At 43.9% G+C, this 19,195-nt stretch overlaps 1 protein-coding gene across 1 annotated transcript in view; it reads left to right on the top strand.

Moving 5' to 3' along the window:
* Nucleotides 1-19,195, top strand: part of atg7 (ATG7 autophagy related 7 homolog (S. cerevisiae)) — a 63,880-nt gene that overhangs the window by 24,495 nt on the left and 20,190 nt on the right. Inside the window, exons 17-18 of the mRNA XM_013136320.4 lie at nucleotides 6,649-6,729; nucleotides 9,229-9,351. Coding sequence (XP_012991774.2) covers nucleotides 6,649-6,729; nucleotides 9,229-9,351 — 204 coding nt within the window. The remainder of the gene's footprint in view (nucleotides 1-6,648; nucleotides 6,730-9,228; nucleotides 9,352-19,195) is intronic.

Raw genomic sequence — 19,195 nt, 5'->3', positions numbered from 1 at the left:
AGTTTTTAACTTAGATACGATACCCGAGAAATTAAACAATTCTCTTTCTATAACCATTTCGATGCCACCGCAAAAAAATCTAAAACATCTACAGTGTACTTTTATAGGTTAACAATTACTGTTAAAGTTTTGTATGTATTGTCGAGGAATCGACAATACATACTTATTCCTTGAGTCTTTGATCAAAAAGAATCCTTAATGAGATCAGAAATCCTCTGTTTGGTGTACTGTGTGCTTGCGTCATCGCTACATGTGCTTGCGTCATCGCTACATGTGCTAGCGTCATCGCTACATGTGCTAGCGTCATCGCTACATGTGCTAGCGTCATCGCTACATGTGCTAGCGTCATCGCTACATGTGCTAGCGTCATCGCTACATGTGCTAGCGTCATCGCTACATGTGCTTGCGTCATCGCTACATGTGCTAGCGTCATCGCTACATGTGCTAGCGTCATCGCTACATGTGCTAGCGTCATCGGGACAGGTTCCAAGATGGCACGGATTCATTTTCAATGTAATCTGCTCATTGACGCATCCGCAAATTCATGGGTGCTGCCGTATTAGCTGGTTCCTGTTTTACAAGGCCATTTACCCCAACATTTAGCACTGATGTGCACTAGCACTGGAGTCCAGCCGAGCCCAGCGTGAACGGACACGAGCCCACGTGAGCCAAGCCAACTTGCTTGTAATTCTGAGTTCTCAGCAGCAGTCCGAACAGTTGGTGCAGTTGACAGCAACACAAGCAGGGATCTTTATCTTTTAGTGCCTCTTGCTTTGTCACGAGTCCAATGGTAACGGGTGAAAACCTAAAACGTTTATACATTGGTCTGTGAGTAATGGAAACAAAATAGTCTCCATGGAGAATTCAAGGAAAAATTCTAAGGATATTGTTTCACAAAATAAATATATATATTTTTTTTAAATGACTACGCCTACGGGGCTGAGTATTGGAACTGTCTATTTGGGCTCGATATGCCGTTGGTTCCAGTACACTTTCCAACCATGAGCCCATGAATATACGGCCTCCCAACCATAACCCTGGGCCTTGGGTCTATATCCATGGGAAGTTCTGCCGTCTCCTATGGGCTTGTGTCGTCAAGTCCGTTCCAGGTAAAATCCCACACTGAACTGTAATCAGTACCCCATGACCAAAGCATGTTCCCGTGCCCATTTTAACTTCAAACGGTATTTTATGTCTTTTTGTGAAATATTCTGCAGTGAATTCCTCGCAGTTAGGCTGAATAGAAATTTCAGGAAATGACACGTTTGTTATGTCCATTGGTTTTCAGATCAACACAACATTATAAATATATAAATATAAATAATATGATGCAGTGGGCCCTGGGTTCCTCCTGGTGCAGGACAATGCCTGGAGTGTGTAGGCGGTTCCTGTATGACTACAGTATTGATGCCATTGACTGGCCCTCATGTTCCCCAGACCTGAATCCAATTGAGAACCTCTGGGATGTTATGTATCAGTGCATCAGGCGCCGACATGTAGCACCACAGACTGTCCAGGTCTGGGAGGAAATCCCCCAGGAAGACAATTCCAAACCACATTCTGCACATATTACAACAGCATGCCTCCATAGTAAAATAGTCCATGTGCTAAACGGGTCTGCCTGCAGTCCTGGCCTGTCATCTATTGAAACAAAATTTGGCGCATTATGAAACAACCTTGAAGACCCAAACTGTTGAGCCGCTGCAATCTTATACCAATCAAGAATGGGGAAAAAAAATGTCACTTTCAAAACTACATCAACTGGTCTCCTCAGTTCCTAAACGCTTATGGAGTTTTGTTAAAAGAAGAGGAGATGCAACACAGTGGTAAACATCCCCCTGTCCCAACTGTTTTGAAACTGGCATCAAATTCAAAATGGCCATGTATATTTCATGATATGTTGTGTATACTATTTTCAATGAAATATAGAGAGAAATTATTTGCAATTTTTTGCATTCTGTTTTTATTCGCATTTTACACAGTGTCCCAACTTTTTTGGAAATGGGGTTGTAATTCGGGTGGCAAGATATGGACCTCAAAAGTGCATATGGAGCCTGGGGTTGTAATAAGTTAAGCACAGTATTGGGAAGCGTCTCACTGTACTTAACTATTAATTCAAAAATTTTTGTGGGGCAAAGCATTCTCACTGGTGGGGCATTGCCCCTCAATGTCCCCCGTGCCACCGGATCTGCCTGGCATTTGAAATCGAAGGCATGAACATGTGCAATTTGTGGGAGACAACTTGTGAATATCAGACTGAAGGTAGCGACATAAGGCAGCGAAATGATTAAAAACAACCTGTTAGTAGAAATAAAATAGTTTTTTTTTAAGAAGCTCTTCTAATCTTTAATTTGAAATGTGTTGTTCTAAACTGCTATGATAAATAATGAATAATAAAGAAAACTATATAAAATGGTATGATACTTGTATGCTTTGACATGAAGGGGAAAAAATTTAATTGCAGTAGGGAGGAATATGGAAAGGTAAGACTTGGTTGGGAATTCTGTAACAGGCGTCTTTAAAAGTAGCCAAAGTGTAGCCTAAAGTACACAGAAAACATCCATAAAAATCAATGAATTGAGGTTTCTATTAAATTTGATCCTTGACATCAGTTATGTGGGGAATGTTTAGTTGGCTCTGCTTCTCTGGAAACCAACTCCACCATCACAGGAAGCCCTCCAGTTTTATTGGTGCTATGGCAACCATTACATTAATGCACTCGACTACGCATTTGAGATTGACGTTTTTTCACTTTAAAAATCAACTTGCGGACTGGTGCCAAACTATTAAGTACCTCTATGAAAAGCAGGCACTTATACAGGGGTTTAGAGTGCTGAGAACCTCACTCTCCTCCGTCTGGTAATGGTGTTTTTTTTTTAGCTCCATCTCACGTAGACCCATCCAATCAACTGTGAAATTTGTTAATTTTACTATTGACGTTATTGATTTTTAGTGCTTAGTGGTCGCAGCCCTAGTTTCTTTAATGGAGGAGTTTGTAATGCAGATGTGGGGTTTGTTGAGGACAGCCAACTCCCATCATTATAAAGGACCTCCCATCACTCACTTACAATTAAGCCTGTGTACACGTGTCTCACATGCAGGAGAGGAGGATTGGAGAGGAGGAGGGGGACCAGGGGAGAGAGAGGAGGAAGGAAAAGGAGGAATCTGATGGGATGGAGGGGAGAGGAGGATGTTTGGAGAGGTAGAGCGAGTAGGATTGGAGAGGAGGAGGGGTCAGTGGAGAATGAGAGGAGGATTGGAGAGGAGGAGGGGTCAGTGGAGAGTGAGAGGAGGATTGGAGAGGAGGAGGGGTCAGAGGAGGGAGAGAGGAGGATTGGAGAGGAGGAGGGGTCAGAGGAGGATTGGAGCGGAGGAGGTGTCAGAAGAGAGAGAGAGAGAGAGAGAGGGGGGAGGAGGAGGAGGGGTCAGAGGGGTCAGAAGAGCGAGAGAGAGAGGAGGTTTGGAGAGGATGAGGGGTCTGAGGAGGGAGAGGATGAGGGGTCAGAGGAGAGCGAGAGGAGGAGGGGTCAGAGGAGGATTGGAGAGGAGGAGGTGTCAGGAGAGAGAGTGAAAGGGAGGAGGAGGAGGAGGGGTCAGAGGAGAGCGAGAGGAAGAGGGGTCAGAGGGGTCAGAAGAGAGAGAGAGGAGGTTTGGAGAGGAGGAGGGGGTCAGAGGAGAGCGAGAGGAGGAGGGGTCAGAGGAGAGCGAGAGGACGAGGGGTCAGAGGAGGATTGGAGAGGATGATGGTTCAGAGGAGAGCGAGAGGACGAGGGGTCAGAGGAGAGCGAGAGGGCCATGGGCCAGTCAACAGCTGCTCTGTACCTTTCCTAATGACTGACAACATAGACACATAGACCCATAGATGTAGACTCATAGATTGATGGTCATGTAGATATAGACACATACATATAGATAGACTGATGGTCATATAGATATAGACACATACATATAGATAGACTGATGGTCATATAGATATAGACAGATACATATAGATAGACTGATGGTCATGTAGATATAGACAGATACATATAGATAGACTGATGGTCATGTAGATATAGACACATACATATAGATAGACTGATGGTCATGTAGATATAGACACATACATAAAGATAGACTGATGGTCATGTAGATATAGACACATACATATAGATAGACTGATGGTCATGTAGATATAGACACATACATATAGATAGACTGATGGTCATGTAGATATAGACACATACATATAGATAGACTGATGGTCATGTAGATATAGACACATACATATAGATAGACTGATGGTCATGTAGATATAGACACATACATATAGATAGACTGATGGTCATGTAGATATAGACACATACATATAGATAGACTGATATAAAACCATAGATAGACTGATGGTCACAGATGTAGACACAAATTTACTGATGGTCCTATAGATATAGATCCATAGATAGGTGGGTGGTCAAAGATGTAGACCAGAGGTGTCAAACCGGTTCCACGGAGGGCAGAGTGTCTGCAGGTTTTCACTCTCACCTTGTACTTTATTGACTAATTAGGTCACTAATTGGTTTTAGTTTCTACCCTCACCTGGTTGTTTAGGTCTGAACTGGCAAACAATTAATTGGATAAACCAAAAACCTGCAGACACTCGGCCCTCTTTGGAACCGGTTTGAGACCTCTGATGTAGACTGTAGGTCTTCAACCCTCTCCAGGGGTTTTAGCCCTGAACTAGCTCACCTGATTTAACAGGTAAGGGCTTGTTAATAAATGGATTCAGGTGTGCTATCTCTGGGATACATCTAATAGATGGAATGGCTGGGGGTTCCCCAGGAAAGGCTTGAAGACCTATGATATAGACCCAAAGATAGATAGATAGGCATTGTCACATCGATAATGATACATAGGTGGGTGGGTGATCACAGATATAGATACATACATAGGCATTGTCACATAGATATAGATACATAGATAGGCATTGTCACACAGATATAGATACATAGGTAGGTGGGTGGGTGATCACAGATAAAGATACATACATAGGCATTGTCACATAGATATAGATACATAGATAGGAGGGTGGTCACAGATATAGATAGGCATTGTCACAGATATAGATACATAGGTGGGTGGGTGGTCACAAATATAGATATATAGATACATAGGCATTGTCACATAGATATAGACAGGCATTGTCACACAGATATAGATACATAGGTAGGTGGGTGCGTGATTCCAGATATAGATGCATAAATAGGCATTGTCACATAGATATAGATACATAGATAGATGGGTTGTCACAGATATAGATACATAGATAGGTGGGTTGTCACAGACCCCTGGATAGGCATATGATGTACCACATCAGGCCACATGTTTTTAGAACTCAAATGACTCTGGCTTTGCCTGTTAACTTCACCATTACACGTACATAGAGAGGGAGTTGTACAATAGAATGTATTCTGCTGGATCTTTTAAATTTTTTTATTTATTTTTTATCTGATGCATTTAAGAGGATTAAAGGGTGTGTGTGGATGGAGGGGTGTGTCTGTGCGTGCGTGCTTCTGCCTGCAGAAATATAAATCATTTATCTTAATCTAGATTACCTTTCATATTAGGACCAATATAATTGTTTCAAGAGTTTTTAAGTCAGTCGGGGTAATCTTTGTGTGTGTGTGCGTGCGTGTGTACGTGTGTGTGTGTGCTTGTTTTTATTACCTTGTAGTAATAGTAAAAAATAAGTTTAGTATAACCTGAAAAACATGCCTCATGGGGAAATTGTTTAGGGCCCCAGGTTTAGGTTTCTGGATATAAAACGTGTGGGATGTGTTGTGTGACAGCTTCTGGAGTGGTTTAGTTCGCAGGCCTTCCTGTGGCTGTCCAAAGAATTGCAGGGCTATTGTATTATCTTCAATCCATCCTCCCAAAGTGGGTCCTTGTTCACTGTAATCATTTTAAAGGAAAGGATGGGTAGAAGAAATGCTAACGGCATTTCAAGACCGCTGTGCTGTGGTCGCTGGGGCTGGAGGCCGATTGGTTTGATCCTTGTGTCAGTAACTGAAAGGTTGCTGGTTCAAATCCCCAGAAGGACAAGGTAAAAAACATTCCTGTGGCCTTCAACGAGGCACTTAAACTTAGTGTTGTGGATAACAGCTGACTTGCTAGAGGTAGACCTAACAATGTAAAACTGGGCTTTTTAAGGATGTCACAGAAATCAACATGGAACCCTGTGGCCATGGTAACCTCACTGAGTGCTAAAAGGAGCTCTGACTGTTACCATGGCAACTTGCCCTGCCTTTCCCCCCTCCTCAGGATGTCATACTTGTCTCTTCCTCTCTGTCACTCGCTCTACTCTCCCCACAATATTCTCCCCTTTTCTACCTCCCCCCCTTTGTCTTTCCCTGCCCCCCCCTCGCCTTCCCCTTTTCTGTCAATGAAAACATTATGTCCCTCCACTTTCTGGTTGACCTGCCAGGTATGTATCGCTGTCACTCAAGTGTGAAATGGGCAGCAAATTATGATGTTAATAGACCTGTGTTGTAATGGCGCTCAAACACCAGATGGCACTGTTGTTCCACAGTTCACCACCTTCTGTGTCATGTGTGTTTGTGGGACAGAGTTCTGGGAAGTAACTGATCGCCATTTCATCTTTGTCTTTCTCAGATTAGAGGCTTTCTGTCCAGGTTTGACAACGTTCTGCCAGCCAGCCTGGCTTTTGACAAATGCACTGCCTGCTCCCAAATTGTAAGTAGTCACACTAACAGACACTCCCTCACGTTAACACACACACACTCCCTCACACTGACACACACACACACACTCCCTCACACTGACACACACACTTTCTCTATATGTATTCCCTCACACTGACACACACACTTTCTCTATATGTATTCCCTCACACTGACACACACACTTTCTCTATATGTATTCCCTCACACTGACACACACACTTTTTTTTTGTATTTTTTGGGGGGACAAATGTATTTCCATAAAAATATTTTATTTTCCCTAACCCTTAACACTAATCTTTATGTAAACCTAACCCTAAATCCTAATACTAAACCTAACCCTTAATGTCTAACCTGAAAATCACACCCCAAATTTAATTACATGTTTGTTTATATAGCACAATTCATACATGGAAGCAATTCAATATGCTTTTAATATAAAAATAAGACATTAGAACTCTGACCTTAATCCCAAACCTGAAAACAACATTTATTAAATGAAGACCTTTTAATGTAACACATACAGGTTGTGGTGATGGGTTAGTAGGGACCAGGAAGTGTTTCAGAATGTGGTGTGTTTTGTCGTCATTGATGTCACTGTCATCTGGTAGTAATTATCTCACACACACACACACACACACACACATACACACTGAAGTGTTATTATCCTATGGGTGTTGAAGGTTTGACATCCCATAAATCACACAAACCGCTGTGTGTGTGTCATTGGTAAAGAGCCAATACAACTGGGCAATCTTTTTCCCATCAAGCTTTGTGGTCTCCTGGGTGAGTGCTCTGATTGGCTGCTGAGGGATACTGTAAGCCTAGACTGAAACAGAACCCCTCCCCCCTGTTTCACCCACTCTCCCACACCCCTGCCTCCCCCCTCTCTGTTTCTCTCTCCCCTCATCCACCCCTCTCTCTCTCTCTCTCTCTCTCACTCTCTTTTACTCTGAATGCAGTCTTTGTAGTTATAGAGAGGTCACCAACCCTCTCAAATTTACCACTTCCATGTGAATAAAGAAAGGCTTGTTGGAAGCAAAGTGAATTAAATCTTGACCCCTTTTAAATTTCCACCACTGCAAAAAGGTTTCAAATGTCTTATGTTCAGTAAATACATCATAGTTCATATATTTCATTTTTAATACATTTAGTTGTATATTCTTCTGCTATTTTGTTGAATATACACCGACAAATCCAGAACTCCACATCTTTCTGACTCTCTCTTGTCCTCTCATCTCACTTTCCTTCCTGCCGTTTCTCCCCCGCTCCTCCCTCCGTGTCTCTCCTCCTTTTATCTCCTCTTCTCTCTCCTCCCTCCCTCCCTCCCTCCCTCCCTAACTCTCCCACTCAGTCGTTGCGCCACATTTAACTGCGTGAGGCCAGGTCACCATGGAAACAAAACAAGTGAGTGCTTGGCAGAAAAGATCCTGGCTTCTCTCCGTGTTTTTCTCCCTTTCATTCTCTCTTTTCTAATCTCTAATTTCTAGTCTGTAATTCAGATGACTTTATTGCCATTAAATACGGTCGGTAGAGAGTACCAACGTGGTACGGTGGAGGAGCGTTTCCCAATACATCTCTTAATGAGGAGTAAATAAGTGAGCATTGTGGGAGGAAAAATAGCCTGTGAGGTTTATATTATCTCCGAGAGGAAAATAGTTTTCTAAAGAGTATAAGAAAAAAAAAAAAGGCTTTTATCTATGAGAGTAAAAAAAGTAATGAAGGGGAACTCTGGAGAAGTGGTGAGCAGAACCACATCTGACCGTTGAGGGACAGCTTTATTCAATCCAGATGTTACACACACACACACACACACACACACAGATACAGCCCACGCTGCGTGGAAGGATTTACTACACAGCAGTGAGAGCATCAAGACTTTTGATAAAGTAGTCCCGTCTCCCATAGCAACCCAGAAACAGGAGCGACAAAGAGTTTACAAGATTTTCTCTTGATGTTTTCCAGACCTCTGTCTTTGAGATTGATTCCATGCTTTACTCAAGCAGCCATGTTTTGTGTGTGCGCGCGTGTGTTTGCATGTGCGTGCGTGTAGTTAGTGTCCCTTCAGTCCTTGGTGTACACACAGCGTCACGCAGTGCCACACATCTCCACTGATCCGAGAGACAGAGCAGTCAGTGTGTGACTTTATCTCTTGGTGGGGCGACCACGAATGACCTGAAAGAGCTGGGTGGAGCTAAAAGCGGTGGCGGTGGAGAGGGGGGTGTAATCAGAGCTCCTGGAAGGGCTAAACGCTCTGGGGATCGGCAGAGACTCACACACACACACACGCACATCAATATTTTCCTTGGTTCACTATTATTCTTAGTACTTCCAGTTCTCACAATGAAAGACAAGCTTACACACACACACCAGAATAGTGAAGCCACTCCCAACAGCCCCTCGTCTTGCCCCCCTCCCTGGCTCTGTCACAACACACCTCCTAATTGATGATGATGGTGATGATGATTTTAAAGCGGTCAGGAGTTTGATGTGTTATTGTGGTTGACTGTAGGTCCTCGACAGCTATGAGAAGGGTGGCTTCAACTTCCTGTCCAAGGTGTTTAACTCCTCCCACTCCTTCCTGGAGGACCTGACAGGGCTGACGCAGCTGCACCAGGAAACGCAAAACGCAGAGGTATGCATGCGCACTGCAATATATACTGCAGCATACACACTCCAATACATAGTACAGCATAAACACTGCAATACACACTACCTGTATATGTGATGGTGGTATACCGGTACCTGTATATGTGATGGTATATACCGGTACCTGTATATGTGATGATGGTATATACCGGTGCCTGTATATGTGATGGTGGTATACACCGGTACCTGTATATGTGATGGTGGTATACACCGGTGCCTGTATATGTGATGGTGGTATATACCGGTGCCTGTATATGTGATGATGGTATACACCAGTGCCTGTATATGTGATGGTGGTATACACCGGTGCCTGTATATGTGATGGTGGTATACACCGGTGCCTGTATATGTGATGGTGGTATACCGGTACCTGTATATGTGATGGTATATACCGGTACCTGTATATGTGATGGTGGTATGTACCGGTGCCTGTATATGTGATGGTGGTATGTACCGGTGCCTGTATATGTGATGGTGGTATGTACCGGTGCCTGTATATGTGATGGTGGTATATACCGGTGCCTGTATATGTGATGGTGGTATACACCGGTGCCTGTATATGTGATGGTGGTATACACCGGTGCCTGTATATGTGATGGTGGTATACACCGGTGCCTGTATATGTGATGGTGGTATACACCGGTGCCTGTATAAGTAGACTGGAATATAGACTGGAATATGCTGTAGACTAAAATAAAGACTGGAATATGCTGTAGACTAGAATAAAGACTGGAATATGCTGTAGACTAGAATAAAGACTGGAATATGCTGTAGACTAGAATAAAGACTGGAATATCCTGTAGACTAGAATAAAGACTGGAATATGCTGTAGACTAGAATAAAGACTGGAATATGCTGTAGACTAGAATAAAGACTGGAATATGCTGTAGACTAGAGTATTGCCATCAACTGAAATATACTGTAGACTGGAATATTCTGGTGTGTTCTTTTTCTGTCTCTCTTTGTATCTCTTTCTGTTTCTCTGGATTTTCTTCTCTCTCTTTCTCTCGGTGTCTCCAGAGTAATGACTTGGAAAAGGGTACTCAGTTCCGTGGGAAAATCCCTTTTTTGTGTTCTGCTCGATTCTCCTCATGGCTCTGAATGACTGGAAGTAGGTGCGTGTGCGTGCGTGCGTGTGCGTGCGTGTGTGCGTGCGTGCGTTTGTTTGATCCAGGTCTGTGTGTACATGTACCTGATGTCTCCACAAAGATAGTAAAACGTAAAAAGTAGTGTTTTTGGCAAGTCCCCACTCTGAAAAATTTGATTTCTTAGTGGTTAGGTTTCGGGAAAAACATACATTTGGGCATTAGTATTACTTCATGGTTTAGGAATAAACGGTACTGAGGTTATGGTTGGTTTAGGGAATTGGGAACATGATGGACAAGATGGACGTGTGCGGCTGGGATCATGGTTTCACTCCTGTATACACTTAAGTGTTCCTTCTCTTCTAAATCATTAGCTCTTAAAGAGACAGAGAATATTATTCAAACAGGGAGAGACAAAGCAAACGGACACAGAGCATGTGTTCAGGGCCCTGGTGGAGGTTTTATTCAATAAAATAAGTGTGAGGAAGTAATCTGTGACGATAAACAAACCGCCGTGACGGGGAGGCAGCAGCCCGTGTTTCTGGCGTTGGTGCTAACCCTGTTCCAGAGCAGGACCAGCTAGCCCCAGGCTGAGGGTGGTGCTAACCCTGTTCCAGAGCAGGACCAGCTAGCCCCAGGCTGAGGGTGGTGCTAACCCTGTTCCAGAGCAGGACCAGCTAGCCCCAGGCTGAGGGTGGTGCTAGCCCACTTAAAAATGTGCAAAATATGTGAACACTTGCTTAGCCCAGGGTTTAGGAGGCTTTTAGCCCAGGGTTTAGGGTACCCTTAGCCCAGGGCTAAGGTGCAGTGTGAACATGCCTTTTGACGGTTTTGGTGCGACACTGATAAAGCAGGCAGAGGCACGCTCACACCACAAAATTTTCAGATTTCTTAAACGTATAGCCCTCCCAGTCGATGGAGGATGCGTTTCTGAATTCACAATTGATTTAAAAAAAAACTATTTATTTTATGTCAATGTCCAAAAGAATTGAGAAAAGATTAATCTTTCAGCACAACAATAAACCAAAGTACACAGTAATCCAGGTGTGCAAAGCTGGTTGGAGGCATACCATGAAGACTCAAAGCTGTTATTGCTGCCAAAAGTGCTTCTACGAAGTACTGAATAAAGGCTCTGAGTGAATGCTTTTTTACATTTGTTTTGTGTGCAACTTGATGGCAAATTATTAAAGCCTTACATTACTTATAAGTTCAGTCTATAACACAACGAACTGTGGAGAAGGGGAAAGGGTCTGAATACTTTCCGAAGCCACTTTGTGTTCAGACTAGACAGCGTCGGCATAGACAGCAGCTAATGTGAAATAAGGCAACAGAATACATGCTACTGTACAGGAGTCTGGAAACTCGAAGCAGACATTACGTTCAGGGTGGTGTGCCGTTTATACTCTGACCTCATAGGGACCTTTACTTAATCAGCCTCAAGTGGCGCCCTTTTCCCTTTGTAGGGCACTTCTACCACAGGTTTTGGTAAAAAAGTAGTGCGCTACAAATGCGTTAGGGTGGCCGTGTTTTTGGCGTTTTAACCGTGTTTTCCCTCGTCTCTGTGATTAACCAGGCAGAAGTATAATCAGCATCCTTGGAGGTTGCCCTAATGTTTGTTTAGGATTATTTTAGGTTTGTTGGTGACTTGATAGCTAACCGTCAGTGTTGGCCTGTAGGTTTTGGGGTGGCAGGATGTCACGTGGGCGTGGTTCCACAGTTGCAGCCATGCTAATCTATGTGGAACTAAGTGTAATCATTCTTTGCGAGGTCAGTACAGTAAGGCTGGCAGGCACTTGGATGGGGGGGTGTGAGAGACTGAGAGAGAATGTGTCAAGCAAGCAGAATGAGGGGAGGGACAACCCATGACCCTTGACCTGTAGTGTTTGTAGTGATCACGTTTCATTATACAGCTCTGGAAAACATTAAGAGACCACTGCAAAATGATTATGGTTTTATTATTCATAGGTATGTGTTTGAGTAAAATGAACAGTTTTGTTTTGTTGTATAAAATACATCACTCCCAAATCCCCCCCCCCCCCCCAAAATACTGTCATTTATTTGTAGAAAATAACAACTGGTCAAAATAACCAAAACAAGATGCATTGTTTTCAGACCTCAAATAATGCAAAGAACACAATTTAATATTCATTTTTCAACAACAAAACACTAATGTTTTAACTTAGGAAGAGTTCAGAAATCAATATTTGGTGGAATAACCCAGATTTCTTTATCACAGCTTTCATCTGTCTTGGCATGCTCTCCACCAGTCTGTCACATTGCTGTTAGGTGACTTTATGGCACTCCTGGCATAAAAATGTATCTGGCAGAGGGTGAAAATGTCCACTGACCAAGTCTGTAGCTTTGTTGTCCCCAATGTCTGTTGCTTGACCTTGTTCTTATGAACCGCCGTCTTTGAAATGTTCAGGATGGAAGCATACTGACAGTAAAGCCAGAATTGAACTCTTCTTTTCCTCACTCAAAGCTTTTCTTTTCAACTATTTTGTCATGCTGAATATTATTATTTTTTTAATTCAAATTACCTTTGAGGTACTACTTGCACTGTTTTTGCCATCCAGCTGGTCCTATTGCAAGAGGATAGTGATTAAACTTTTCCTCGTTAAATTAGATTTGGTTCAGGTAATCACCTAATCAGTTCTTCATTAAGTAAAATGAGGTGTGCCTGTGTTGGAATTTAACAGACACTGGAATGGAATGGCTGCCATACATGTAGAGATGATGATTTAAGAAAAATTAGGAGAGGTCTCTTAATTTTTTCCAGAGCTGTATTTGTAATGTACTTGTGTTAACTAATGAACAGGAGAATTGAAAATGGTCTTGTGTTGGATGGTCATGTATGGGCTAGGCTAGTGATGGGTGTTTGAGAAGTATTTGAACAGTGATGTGTTTTGGCTCCAGGATTCTCCAGTAGTTTGGACTTAACTACGATTGTCAGTTTAAAATGTCGTTGTTTCTTCCATTTCATCCAGTCTTTTGATTGATTAGACAAATTAATGTCATCTAAAATAAGGTTGTGATATTTATTACTTGGTTTCATATCCTTTTCATTTCATGACTGCCTGAAATCTGTTGCTTGTACTGGGTATATTACCTGGTGATGCTCTGCCAGGTCTGTACTGGGTATATTACCTGGTGATGCTCTGCCAGGCCTGTACTGGGTATATTCCCTGGTGATGCTCTGCCAGGTCTGTACTGGGTATATTACCTGGTGATGCTCTGCCAGGCCTGTACTGGGTATATTCCCTGGTGATGCTCTGCCAGGCCTGTTCTGGGTATATTCCCTGGTGATGCTCTGCCAGGCCTGTACTGGGTATATTACCTGGTGATGCTCTGCCAGGTCTGTACTGGGTATATTACCTGGTGATGCTCTGCCAGGCCTGTACTGGGTATATTCCCTGGTGATGCTCTGCCAGGCCTGTACTGGGTATATTCCCTGGTGATGCTCTGCCAGGCCTGTACTGGGTATATTACCTGGTGATGCTCTGCCAGGTCTGTACTGGGTATATTACCTGGTGATGCTCTGCCAGGTCTGTACTGGGTATATTACCTGGTGATGCTCTGCCAGGTCTGTACTGGGTATCATCTGTTCCTGTTTTATTTTTGGGTCATTTTTGCTTTTAGTATTCAGCAAATGAAACGCATGGACTGGACTCAAGTTGGGTGATTAAGTTGGCAAGTCAAGAAGATCCCACTTTTCGATGTCCTGCTGTAAGGTCAAGTGACATCCATTGAGTGTTGAGGCATTTGGTTGGGTCTGAGCAGACAAGATGTTTCTCTACACGTCAGAACACATCCTACTACTCCTTTTTCCTTGGTGTACCAAGTCATTTTCCATTGGATAACTGACCAGCGCTTTTGTTCCTCTTAATTTGCCAAACTGTTGATTTTGACGTGCCAAATGTCTTGGATGTGTCCCTGGTTGATTTATCTGCATCATGATGGCCGGCTTCACTTGTTTTGACACTTTTTGTTCCTCGTGTTCTCAGACACCCGCAACTGATTCCAAATGCAAAACCTACATTGACAGCTCTATCACAGATGTATTAATGATGCAGACAAACATACCTGCCTAACACAAGGCAGCTGAGATGCCCTCTGGTAACCTCTAGCTCGGCTTGGCAGCCTCTGTCCTCTGTGCGTTTCAGACTTCCAGCCATTGTCACATTGTGTGACACACACACACACACACACACACACAAAAAGGCAGGAAATGAATGTCTGAGCAGGAAGCTTCGTTTACCCCCCAGGCCTGTTACTCTGAATGAACAACCCCTTCTCCCAACTCTACTCAGAATATGACGGCCACGATGCCAACAAGGTAAGGAAATACCTGGCCGCGTCTCGGCAGCCCCGGGAAGCAGTGCAGGTGACCCATACAGCTGAGTGTATGTGGCCTTCAGATTGCAGGCCGACGTGAGGTAGAATGAGAGTCCTGCCGGGTTTTGTTCCTTGTCGTTATTAATGAGCAGCCTTGTGGAGCAGGGAGTCTTATGTTTTGGAGCACATAACAACCATTACAACAGTCAATTTGATCTGTAGATTAAAATGGGGGCTATTTTGTGTATGCGCGCGCAGCTTCTCTGTCTGGCTGCCGTTGTAGTGTTTAAGGCTTGTCTCCAGTTAGCGTGGGCAGGAGAGATCGGCTGACAGACTTTAACTTCCAGGACAAAGAGCTCTCTGTCAGTCTGTCCTGTGGGGAGAATAGTCCGCTTGTTGCTGCTGACCGTCTGTTGTCAGTTGGTCAAGGGGGTCTCCACTGGGAGAAATGCATATGACACACAGTGCCTTAGTCACAGTAAAACATGACTACCGAAGAACCGGATGTAGCTGAAACAGGATTTTGCCTTTACTCAGTATACCTTGATAAATGATCTCCGCAGGGACATGGGGATTGGCTGTAGATGTGAAAGGCCCAATCCCCGGGCGGAGGGCATCAGAAGGCCGGTGACCCGTTGATACGGCTGAACCAGAGACACTCAGACCAGGGCTGTCAGTGTTTTCCACCTGGGCGCCTGATTTTACACTCAAGGAATATTGTGCCCCCCTGCAAAAAAAAATTCTGTGGGACAGTTAAAGAGCCTGAGTGAGTTTACATTAAAGGGGAATATTTGAATTGTGATATCAGAAAAAGTCTGTAGTAAGTCAAAAGTTGCTTTGCGAACTGTGATTCAGCTAACGTCCACAAGGTGGGAGCAGATTAAGGAAATCTTGAGGTTTGCATTGTGAATGAGTTTTTTATAACAGGGTCTACTATAGTAGTACGATTAAAATAATGAATGTAATTACCCAAGACACCCCCTTTGAGCCCTTTGAATCATGTAAAGCCCTGGGCCCCGCAGGGGTGCGTCCCCTAGGTTGGGAACCCCTGTAAAAAGACTACATAGTCACTGCATCTAGGAAAGTGTGTGTGTGTGTCTAAAGAACATCACATCGTCAACATAAATGTTCCCTGGTGGCCTTTGGTTGCTTTCTACAAACACATCTCGATTGCTTCACGGTTTCTACAAGCACAGATTATTTCCAGATGTAAGCTGTGCGTGTGTATGAGCCTGTGCGAGCATTGTCCTCTCTTGTTGAGGATTCTGTCACGTCCTGGACACCTATGACTCTACTTCCTGATGAAGTCCAGTACTGTAGTAACAGTAAGGTACTCTATCATAGGGCTGTAGTAACAGTAAGGTACTCTATCATAGGGCTGTAGTAACAGTAAGGTACTCTATCATAGGGCTGTACTGTAGTAACAGTAAGGTACTCTATCATAGGGCTGTACTGTAGTAACAGTAAGGTACTCTATCATAGGGCTGTACTGTAGTAACAGTAAGGTACTCTATCATAGGGCTGTAGTAACAGTAAGGTACTCTATCATAGGGCTGTAGTAACAGTAAGGTACTCTATCATAGGACTGTACTGTAGTAACAGTAAGGTACTCTATCATAGGGCTGTAGTAACAGTAAGGTACTCTATCATAGGGCTGTACTGTAGTAACAGTAAGGTACTCTATCATAGGGCTGTACTGTAGTAACAGTAAGGTACTCTATCATAGGGCTGTAGTAACAGTAAGGTACTCTATCATAGGGCTGTACTGTAGTAACAGTAAGGTACTCTATCATAGGGCTGTAGTAACAGTAAGGTACTCTATCATAGGGCTGTAGTAACAGTAAGGTACTCTATCATAGGGCTGTACTGTAGTAACAGTAAGGTACTCTATCATAGGGCTGTACTGTAGTAACAGTAAGGTACTCTATCATAGGGCTGTACTGTAGTAACAGTAAGGTACTCTATCATAGGGCTGTACTGTAGTAACAGTAAGGTACTCTATCATAGGGCTATACTGTAGTAACAGTAGGGTACTCTATCATAGGGCTGTACTGTAGTAACAGGAAGGTACTCTATCATAGGGTTGTAGTAACAGGAAGGTACTCTATCATAGGGCTGTAGTAACAGTAAGGTACTCTATCATAGGGCTGTACTGTGCCATTTGGAAAACACACCAGTATGTTGCTGTGAAAATGGTGTTGCTCTCCATCCAAAGACCCAATCTCATTATAGAAAGGATAAGTGTACATGTTACATGCTTGTCACTAAGCAGACATGTATCCAGAGCTGCTGAAGTATAGAACTTTTGTCTAAAGATAGAACATTCCTCCAGTCCACATGTCTCATGCTATATAGAGGGCTGTCCTCAATGCAGAGATCCATGTCAGCTATATGGAGAGGGTAGATGTCCCTGCTAAACATAGTTGGTTTAATTCCAAAACCATCACAACCCTTATGTGAGTGGTCCTTTTGTCGTCGGCCCGGTGTGAATGTGTGGACTGTGTACTGAATAACACCCTGCTACCTTCATAACGCATCACTGCTGACCAAGACCATGTGTGGGTCAGGGTTCCCCTGAACACCTTCTGACCTGGGGGGGGGGCAGAATGCCTTCTGAATGTGTTTTTCACAACAGCACTAGAACAATCTTGTGCACGTCTCAGAAAGGCTGTAGCAGGTTGTGTGTTTGTGTGTGTGTCAAATGGCAGTAGCAGGTTGTGTGTGTATGTGTGTATGTGTATGTATGTGTGTGTGTGTGTGTGTGTGTGCGTGTGTGCGTGCGCGTCAGAATGACAGTAGCAGGTTGTGTGTTTGTGTGTGTCAAATGGCAGTAGCAGGTTGTGCATGTGCGTGCGTCTCAGGAAGGTAGTAGCAGGTTGTGTGTGTGTGTGTGTGTGTGTGTGCTTGCATCTCAGAATGGTCAGAATGGAAGTAGCAGGGTGTGTGTGGGCGTCTCAGAAAGGCAGTAGCAGGGTGTGTGTGTGTGTGCGCGTGTGTGTGTGCGCGTGTGTGTGTGCGTGTGTGTGTGTGTGCGCATGTGTGTGTCTCAGAATGGCAGTAGCTGGTTGTGTGTGTGTGTGTGTGTGTGTGTCTACAGTCCTCCCAGCTGAATGGGATCAACCTACTGTAGTGGGTCAGAACAGCTTCTAATTCTGAAGCCACGTGTTGTAGTGTCTTCTAACATAACGTGGATCCTTCATGCAGCCACAGGCATGTTTAGTAGTTCCATGCGGCTCATCTCTCCCACAGAGCCCTGGTGTCTATTCACGTGTGTGTGTGTGTGTATTACTTTGAGAATTTCCTGAAAATAGAATTTTCCCTAACGCTACTTTTCTATTCTATACATAGAAGCCCAGTCCCTACCAACCAACCAACCCCTAGCCCCAAACCCAGGCCTAGTCCCTATCAACCAACCAACCCCTAGCCCCAAACCCAGGCCTAGTCCCTATCAACCAACCAACCCCTAGCCCCAAACCCAGGCCTAGTCCCTATCAACCAACCAACCCCTAGCCCCAAACCCAGGCCTAGTCCCTATCAACCAACCAACCCCTAGCCCCAAACCCAGGCCTAGTCCCTATCAACCAACCAACCCCTAGCCCCAAACCCAGGCCTAGTCCCTATCTACCAACCAACCCCTAGCCCCTAGAAAAGCAGAGGTAGAGATCTAACAGGCAAGAGTATTTTGGCATCTACTCTAGTCTTCCCAACTGGGTTCAGTATTCCTGTATCTATCCTCAAGGAGGTGACATTCCTCTCTCACTATTCCCATTTGTCTGGGGTTGTCGCTCACTCCGTTCCTCATCCCAGGAATGCTGAGTTCAGCTGGGCTTGTTAATTAAATCGGTTCTTGTGTTTTAGGTTGCGGCGTATAGGTTCCTGTGTGTGAACAGTAGTGAATTGGTCCCCACAGGGAAACCCATAACTCTGGATTCCCACTGCGGTGTGCAGGATGTTCTGTGTGTGTGTGTGTGTGTGTGTGTGTGTGTGTGTGTGTGTGTGTGTGTGTGTGTGTGTGTGTGTGTGTGTGTGTGCCGCGTGTGTGTTATCAGTGTTTGTAATTGGTGCTGGGCTGGAGCTGATCAGGTTGAGGTGATCCGGCTGTGATAGATAATACAGTATCTCACAAAAGTGAGTACACCAGTCACATTTTTGCAAATATTTGATTGTCTTTTCATGTGACAACACTGAAGAAATGATACTTTGCTAAAATGTAAACTAGTGAGTGTACAACTTGTATAACTGTTGCTGTCCCCTCAAAATAACTCAACACAATGGCTGTATGTTGAGTTATTTTGAGGGGGCAGCAAATTTACACTGTTATACAAGCTGTACACTCACTACTTTACATTGTAGCAAAGTGTAATTTCTTCAGTGTTGTCACATGAAAAGATATACTCAATTATTTGCAAA

Source organism: Esox lucius, chromosome 2 (genome assembly GCF_011004845.1).
Source record: "Esox lucius isolate fEsoLuc1 chromosome 2, fEsoLuc1.pri, whole genome shotgun sequence".
In the NCBI taxonomy this organism is placed as follows: Eukaryota; Metazoa; Chordata; class Actinopteri; order Esociformes; family Esocidae; genus Esox; species Esox lucius.
This window is presented reverse-complemented; position numbering and strand designations above follow the sequence as displayed.